We start from the raw sequence: 9,197 nt of genomic DNA on the forward strand, positions 1-9,197 counted from the left end.
CCGCCGTCCTTGCACTGGAAGAGGACCGTGCCTCTCCCCTTGATGGCGACAACCGAGTCTTCGCATAGTTTGATGGTGTCATGCACCGCCGTTGTCCAGGTCGGAGAAGGCCGCTCTCGAGCCGTTCAAGTGATTGCTCGCCCGGGGTACCAGACTGGCTCGGTCTCCTCGACACGCCCAAGGTTCACGTGCGCCCGTTCCTCGACGAGGTGGACTCCTCCCGCATGCTCCACCGGCTGCGTCGCGACGCTACACACACCTCCTTCAAAAGGAAGCCAACATCAATAGTTCAAGAATAGGTATCAATAGTTTAATTCACTAAATCTGCGACGCATTAGCTATGTGAGAAACAACTCCTAACGACATTTCTGACCGATTCCTACCGGTTTTAATCCTCTAACCGAGACCTAATCGATCCCCAATAGCCTATAATGGAATAAAAATTATACTCGGACGCGCAAATCTTCCTATATTTACTTCACCGCTTGAGACCTAATCTTAGAGTATATATAATTCATTCATCGATTTTTTAGCTGTGGTGTTGTTAGAACTTCCAATATTTTGATTTGAAGACAGTTTGATGTTTTCTCTAAGAACGATAATGGTCCATATTTGCAGATGACGAGAAGGATGCTGTCCCGCCTTGCCATCATGAAGAATGCCATGGCCATCCAGGTGCGGGAGACGAAAGAACTAGTGATGTCTGTAGAGCTGAGTTCGCGTCGGGTATCAAAATATACAGCAGAAAACACAATAATGTTCCAGGAAGTTATTGAGGAACGAAAAACTGGATCAGTTTTTGAGGAAGCAATGGTTGTGGGAAGAGGATCTGATAAAGAGAGCATAATAGCCACCATGCTATCTACTGACCCCAACAAGTTATTTACCTAAAACCATCACACTTAGGGCTGGGTAACAACTTAGTACCATATTTGTGTCAGGGCATAAAAAACCACCGAAATTGCATCTAACATGTAACGCAGAGCACTGATAGTCTTATTTGCTCGCGAAAACAACGGAACTGACACATTGGGCCCAACTGTCAGGCTGACATGGCAAAGACCAAAAAGTTTGACCGACTGATGTTGCAAATGAGACGCGGGCCCCGCCTGTCAATGACTAGAAAGTCATCTTCTTCACACTATTTTTTATATGAAGCATTCCATCGAGCACCTTCTGCGCGTTCATCCTCTGGCCCTTGAAGAAAGCACAACACGCCATAGCCACGCCGGAGCAGTGACCAGAGGAACGGCGGGAGTAGTGACTAGAGGAACGGCGGGCCTTCAAAAGAAGGACGATGCTTGTGCACGTGCAACCTGTGTACGTGCACGAGCATCGTCCTTCTTTTGAAGGCAGCGACGTCACTTTTTTTCTCTCCACACCGAAAAGCTTTTGTCTAAGCTTCGTTGGATGGATCCAACACCAGAACACCTATCATGCTTCGTGAAGGCATTATCGTGCGGAAGAGTCTCCCTTTCTTTGTTTTCATATAAATACCGTGTGGTGTCTCGTTTCTGCGTCGACAAGGTGTAGGCCCCGATTTTGGCATTGTCTCGAGACTCGAATAAAATTTGGCTGGCTGCATCGTGACCGGAGCAATGATCTGTCTTTCACATGTAGAAAATGGTTGTCTGACAAAAATATAATTTCCTTTTACCGGTGCATCTTCCGATCGACGGGCTCCAGCTGGTTGCTTCTTCCTCCGCTGGCTAAACGCATTAACAAATACGGTAACGTGCGCATCATGTCTACCTCTCTCCATTTGCCAATCAACTCATCCCCATTCCATCGTTGACCACAAGCAAAGAGAGCTCGTTGTAGGAGCAAAGGAGCAGCCATGGCCGAAGTCATCGTCCAGAGGGCATGCGCGAAGCTCAGATCCGCCATAGGATATGAAGCCGTGGCGCGTTCGAACTTCACCGGTGACCTGCGTGAGATGTTGGCGGCGCTCGAGGCCATCCAGCCGGTGGTGGACAAAGTGGCGACGCAGCTGGTCAGGGATAAACTGCTGTCGTCGTGTTGGCTGCATAGTGCGTTGAACGCCGCCTACAGGACCATAGACACTGTGGACGAGCTGCAGGACGCGAGATCACAGGCTGCTACGACGGTATTGCACTGCAACTGGCCGTTCATTTTTTTTTCCTTGCTTATTCCTGCGAAGCAAATACTACTATCCATTACTTACTTGCTGTCTTCACTGACGTGAGATTGGTTAGAGTATAATTCAATGATCGATGTTTTAGCTGCAGTGTTGTTAAAACTTCCAACATTTTGAATTTATTTTTTCGAAACGGAACATTTTGATTTTAAGACAGCTTGATGTTTTCTCTACACAAGCTAATGATCCATATTTGCAGATGACAAGAGGGATGTTGCCCCGCCTTGCCATCATGAAGAATGCCATGGCCATCCAGGTACAGGGGACGAAAAAACTTGTGATGTTGGCACAGCAGCAGTTCCGTGGGTTCTCAGAATTTCTGGTAGAATGCACCATAATGTTCCAGGAAATTACTGAGAAACGAAAAACTGGACCAGTTTTGGAGGAAACAATGGTTCTGGGAAGAGAATCAGATAAAGAGAGGATAATAGCCGCCCTGCTATCTACCCAGCTCAACATCATGCAAGAGCACAACACCATTATTCCCATCTTTGGGCTTGCAGGCAGCGGCAAGACAACCTTGGCACAAATGGTGTTTAACGATAAGCACTCCCTCCAAGGCTACGACTTCCGGGTATGGGTTTATGTGTCTCCCCAGTTCGACTTCCATACAATAGGCAACTCCATTATATGTCATGTGTCAGAAATGGGGCAGGAAGAGATCAATCATTCTTCTTCACACGTGGAGGGGATGGAGAGTATAATGAAGCGCCTTCACGAGCTACTTAATGGTAAGAAGGTGCTCCTTGTGTTGGATGACTTGTGGGAGGAGGATCCCATTCAGTTACAGTTATTGAAGTCCATGTTAACTTTCTTGGGAGACAAGATGGACGTAATAATAACCACATATATACAACCATGCCATCGCCAGGAAGATCTGTACAGTTGAGCCATACAGGCTAAATCGGTTGGGTGATGACACGTGTTTGGAAATAATCAAGAAAACATTGTACTCCCTCCGTTCGGAATTACTTGTCTTGGAAGTGGATGTATCTAGAACTAAAATACGTCTAGATATATCCATTTCTGCGACAAGTAATTCCGAACAGAGGGAGTATCTCGAAGGAGAAGAAGAGTTGGAGAAGATTGGTCGGGAGATCGCAATCAAGTGTTGGGGTGTACCATCAGTAGCTCGAAGATATGCACACAAGTTATTATCTTCTTCCGCAGATGCTATGGCAATGGAAAGAGTCATGGAAAGGGGTATCTGGTCTTATCTTTGGAGTTATGACTCACAATTTTCATCAGCTCTTCCAACTTTCGACCTAAGCTATAGAAGTATCACTAGTAGGAAAAGGGGCTTTTACCCCGGTTCATAAGGGCCTTTAGTCCCGGTTCAGGAACCGGGACTAAAGGGTCGTTACTAATGCCCTAGCCCTTTAGTCCCGGTTCTTACACGAATCGGGACTAAAGGCCGTCCACGTGGCCGGTGCGGGGAGCCCAGGCAGGAGGGCCTTTGGTCCCGGTTGGTGCCACCAACCGGGACCAATAGGCATCCACGCGTCAGCACCTGGCAGGAGCTGAGGTTTTTGTTTTTTTTGAAAGGGGGGGGGGTTGGGGGTTTTGGGGGGTTAATTTAGGTTGTTATTAGGTAGCTATTAGAGAGAAGTGTCCTCTCTTATATCTCCGTGCTTGGTTTACCAACGCTACGTACTGCTATGCCTAAACATGGCTTAGATTGAAGTGAAGGCAACATGTGGTGCATGTCGAAAGTAATACTAATCCGGACTTGATCAAGTTTGGATTGTACTACTTTCGACACGCACCACATGCATGTTGCCTTCACTTCAATCCAATCCATGTTCATTTCACCCGCTGATATATAATAACTCTTCATGCACGCATCATGCATCATCATATATAATAACAAGTCCTACTAATCATCATCATACAACTTCTACTCGTTATTAATAACAAGTCATACGATCATCATCCTCACAGTCATCGAACCAACCCTACTTAATTGTTCTTAGCACATGATCATCAGTATTAGGTAGGACCGAAATACCCTCTTTAAGGTAAAATAGCATAAAACAATATAGACCCTGACTCTCCATTATGGAGAATGGAGATCATCCTGTCTCCAATTCTTGCGCCTCGCTTCCTTTTGCTTCCAAGAAGCTCCTTGCGACTGTCCATACATTTTTTCCATTCTTTGATTTGCATGTCTCCACTTCTTTTAGAAATCCGGTATGGACAGTTGAGATTCGTAGGATGACCTGGTTGTATATTCAAAACATCAAGCCTACCATTCTGATACATCAAATGAGGCACACAATCCTCTGGGATTATCTGTTGAAAAACATAGTAATAACTTCATAGTTAGCAATGATAATGCACTAGTTTTAGAACTATGCAAAATATGCACGGATGTCGTAATAGTAAGAAATCTTACCAGGGTATCTCCATAGTAGTTACCGTAGTTCAACACGTGCACTAGTGGCACGTATGGAGGACCATAATGATGAGGAGTTTGATTGTAGATATTGTAATTCTCAATATCAGTACAAAATCCGACCAGATGAGTTTTCTCCTTATAAGTTAACTCAGAGCCATCGGTGTAGTAGGTTCTGTCTACCATGTTCCGCACATTGTTTGAACAATCAAAATAAGCTGTCAATGAAAATAAGCTGTCAACTATTTTGAAATGAACAATATAAATTAGCTAATAACTATGTTTGAGAAACTCACATAGCGGTAGAATTGGAGGCGTATCAACAAGGACCCAAATGTCCATATTGTCTTGCTCGATGTCAGGATCACCAAGATCCATGGTGACAAGCATACCCTCATCAAAACCATACATCTTGCAAAATGCTTCCCAATTTTTGCAACCAAAATGGGTTACGCTCTCAGAATTATACAGCTTTACTTCAAAATCTATATCATGATGGGTCCTTAGGTGAATTTTCTTTGTTTCCATACTTTCATGGTCTTCAAAACCCATCCTCTCCAAGACGTAGCGTCTTGCATGGCATGGGATAAGCTAGCCGAATTGTAAAAGATGAAAAGTACACGTTGAAATAGTTGAAGTCGTGCTTAATTACGAAAAAATAACACTTGTCGTCGTTGCGTACCGTTTCAACATCGAACGTCTCCTCCAGCTTAATACTGAAGCGCCGATCTTCGTCCAGGTGAGGCCTGTCGCACTGACCTCGGTCGTCGTGGCACCAGTCGCACTCCCCCGGGAGACTTTCGTCGTCCGAGTACGACATTTCCTATGTTCATATATAATTCAAATATTAAACATCTACAATTAAATATATGTACTAAAAAACCTAAGTTAGATCATTATTATTCATCACGGGTTGACTATCGGTTTGTCGAGTCTTTTCTTGAAAACTCTCAGCTCACGTGGTGTATACATTCGACCGTTGGTGATGGTCGCTCCTCCCTTTGTCCCCGTGTGCATTACACCAAAATGTCTAGCTAGCACACGGGAACAAAGGAGAAGCGACCCCCACGACAACAGTCGGGATTCTTCGTCCTCTCATATATATATGGTGGAACTCTCCCTCACTGATTCCTCTCTGACATTTGCGACCGTCGGTGATGGTAGCTCCTCCTTTCGTTCTCGAGTGCATTACACCAAATTGTCTAGCACACGGGAACGAAGGAGAAGCTACCCCCACGACAACAGTCGGGATTCTTCGTCCTCTCATATATGGTGGAGACTCGACAGACTTACAGTCAACCCGAAATATCGTTTAATTATCTTTCTAAAAGAGGATTTGGCTGGTCTCACCTCGATGTCGGAGGGGGCGGTGACGGGGACGACGGCGGGGATGATGGAGGGGCCGGGGGGGCTCCTAGATTTCTGCGAAAACAAAAACCCTATAAGCTATCAACTAATCATAGTGCTCTCCAATTTTAGCATTCAAAGTAGGATCGGAGTAGTTTTCCACTTTGAGCATTCAATAAGCAAAATCAAATCACAAAATAAAGTAGTATTCAAATTAGGATGCATTCAATTATAAGCAAAACTACATCATCTCCATGCGTCCGTACATCGCCGAATATTATCACTAATACACCTCGAATACTATCATACATATAGCATCGCTAGTACAGCTAGAACAGTAGCGCCCGACGGGTATCGGCGCGGGCGGTGGACACCCAAAGGGACGGAACCATCACAGGATCATAGCTCCAGTGAGATCCCTGAAGAACCTGCCAGGTATTGTCGAACCTGCCCTCCAACGCAACCATGTAGCGACGGACGTGCTGGTCCTCCTCGCTGACACGGTGACGTACCACCTCCGCGGTGTCCGGAAGCCTCGGCACCGTCACTGGCCCACGCGAGCGCCACCAAACAAGGATCGGGTCAACGACGGGCTGGTTCCTCACCAACCTACGCCCACCGGAAGGTAGCACCTCCCAAAACCAGCCCGGCGGAGCCCAGTCCCGGACATGGCCCCTCTGATCAAGCCGGCCTCCTCCGCCGAGTCGACGACGAGGATGCGGGATAGGCATCGTCGACGTCGATGCGGGAATAATTGCTTTAACTAAAAAAACAAACTAGTTCTATTAATTTCCTTACTATAAATAGAATAAAGTAGTACTTACTACAAATAAACTAGCTAGTTTAACTAGTTCTATTATTTTTCTAACTAATTCTATTAAACACTTTCTAAGTAGTACTTACTAAAAGTTATCGGGGAGGGGGGTACATATATCGACAACGACATACCCGATAAAAAATAAGAAGAGGAAGAAGACGAAAAAAAGAGGAGAAGAAGAAAGGAATAGAGGAGGAGATCGAAGAAAAAAAAGAAAAAAGAGGAGAAGAAGAAGGAATAGAGGAGAAGAAGAAAAATAGAATAATATATTATTCTATTTCTTCTTCTTCTCCTCTATTTCTTCTTCTTCTACTCTTTTTTTCTTCTTTTTCATCTTCTTATTTATTTCTCCTCTACTTCCTCTCCTCTTCTTCTTATTCTTCTTCTTCTTCTCTTCTCCTTCTTCCTCTTCTTATTTTCCTTTTTTCTCTCCTTCTTTTTCTTCTAAATATGAACATACATAAATGACTTCTAAATATGAAAAATCTAAACTACACATCTAAATTAATACATCTAAATTACAACAACTAAATTAACTACACATCTAACTACACATCCAAATTAATACAACTAAATTACAAATCTAAATTAAACTACGTACAGTACTATAGCTAGGGGGCGCGGCGGCAGCGGCGGCGGCCATTACAGGGAGGAGGAGGAGGGGATCGGGGCGGCGCTCACAGGGTGGCGGAGGGCGACGGCGACCGCGGCGGGCCGGGGGCGGAGGGCGGCGACGGTGACGTATACGGGGCGACGGCTCGGGGGCGCGCGGCGGAGGCCGACGGCGACGGCGGCGGGGGGGGGCGGAGGACGACGGCGACGGGCGATGGCGTGGGCTCGGGGGCACGGGCGACGGCGACGACGACGGGGCAGCCTGGCGGCGTAGATCGAGCTCGCGGCGTCGTCGGGCGGGGGGACACTGGCGATGGAAATCAGAAAATTTCCAAAGTGCTACTTATATAGCAAAGGCTTTGGTCCCGGTTGGTGGCTCCAACCGGAACCAATACCCACCCTTTGGTCCCGGTTGGTGCCACCAACCGGGACTAAAGGCCTCTTTTCACCAGCGCAAAGGGCGGGAAGCAGAGGGCTTTGGTCCCGGTTGGTGGCACCAACCGGGACCAAAGGGGAGCATTGGTTCCGGTTGGAGCCACCAACCGGGACTAATGTGCTGGCGCGGTGCGGTGGGAAGTTTAGTCCCACCTCGCTAGCTGAGAGAGCTCAGCACCTGTTTATAAGCTGCGCTGCAGCTCAGGTGCTGAGCTCCTCTCTAATATGCAGGCATTATACATGCCTACCTTTGTCATTGCCATGTTGGGCCTATTGGGCCTGCGGGCCTGCATCCTGGCCCATGTGCAGATGGGTTTCTAGTCGTATGCAGGCTGTGTGGCCCATTAGGCGGCATTTTTTTATTTTTTCCAGTATTTTTTTGTTTTTTGAATTATTTATTTTCTTTTGATTTTTGCTTTATTTTTTTATTCTTTTTGCTTTTAGCTCAGAATAATTATAAACTTTCTGTTAATCCATTAGTTTCCAAATTTGAATAGTTTAAATTTCATCCGGAAACTCGTGTGTTACAAAGGGATTTCATTTTTTAAACCTAATTTGAACTCCTGACTTTTTGTGTGTTCAAAATGCACCATTCAAAGCCACATCATCATTTTTCAATCCTTTCTGACTTCATTTGTTATTTTTCATGCATTTACTAATTATTTTGAACTATAAGACCCTAAAATTGAAAAGCATTTCAAATGAACTCTGAAAAGGTTGAAAGTTGGCATGATATCATCATTTCATCCACATAGCATGTGCAAGAAAGTTGAGAGGGTTACGGCAAAAACTGGATGCACTTCGTGTACAAAACGGACAATCTCTTTCAAAGTATCAGGATTTCATCCGGAAACTCGTGTGTTACAAAGGGATTTCATTTTTTAAACCTTATTTGAACTCCTGACTTTTTGTGTGTTCAAAATGCACCATTCAAAGCCACATCATCATTTTTCAATCCTTTCTGACTTCATTTGTTATTTTTCATGCATTTACTAATTATTTTGAGCTATAAGACCCTAAAATTGAAAAGCATTTCAAATGAACTCTGAAAAGGTTGAAAGTTGGCATGATATCATCATTTCATCCACATAGCATGTGCAAGAAAGTTGAGAGGGTTACGGCAAAAACTGGATGCACTTCGTGTACAAAACGGACAATCTCTTTCAAAGTATCAGGATTTCATCCGGAAACTCGTCTGTTACAAAGGGATTTCATTTTTTAAACCTTATTTGAACTCCTGACTTTTTGTGTGTTCAAAATGCACCATTCAAAGCCACATCATCATTTTTCAATCCTTTCTGACTTCATTTGTTATTTTTCATGCATTTACTAATTATTTTGAGCTATAAGACCCTAAAATTGAAAAGCATTTCAAATGAACTCTGAAAAGGTTGAAAGTTGGCATGATATCATCATTTCATCCACATAGCATG

At 44.8% G+C, this 9,197-nt stretch overlaps 1 protein-coding gene across 1 annotated transcript; it reads left to right on the forward strand.

Annotated features, from left to right (window-relative positions):
* Positions 1-1,777: 1,777 nt before the first annotated feature.
* On the forward strand, positions 1,778-3,374 carry LOC123048306 (putative disease resistance protein RGA4). Its single transcript, XM_044471435.1, has 2 exons — positions 1,778-2,107; positions 2,358-3,374. The coding sequence occupies exons 1-2, from the start codon at positions 1,838-1,840 to the stop codon at positions 3,045-3,047; spliced, it is 960 nt and encodes a 319-aa protein (XP_044327370.1). The 5' UTR covers positions 1,778-1,837; the 3' UTR covers positions 3,048-3,374.
* The last annotated feature ends 5,823 nt before the right edge of the window (positions 3,375-9,197 follow it).

The sequence above is a fragment of the Triticum aestivum genome, chromosome 2D (assembly GCF_018294505.1).
Source record: "Triticum aestivum cultivar Chinese Spring chromosome 2D, IWGSC CS RefSeq v2.1, whole genome shotgun sequence".
NCBI classification, from domain to species: domain Eukaryota; kingdom Viridiplantae; phylum Streptophyta; class Magnoliopsida; order Poales; family Poaceae; genus Triticum; species Triticum aestivum.

Coding starts and splice junctions, on each gene's coding strand:
- LOC123048306 (XM_044471435.1), top strand. CDS start 1,838: ATGGCCGAAGTCATCGTCCAGAGGGCATGCGCGAAGCTCAGATCCGCC. Junction 2,108..2,357: donor GATCACAGGCTGCTACGACG/GTATTGCACTGC, acceptor CCATATTTGCAG/ATGACAAGAGGGATGTTGCC.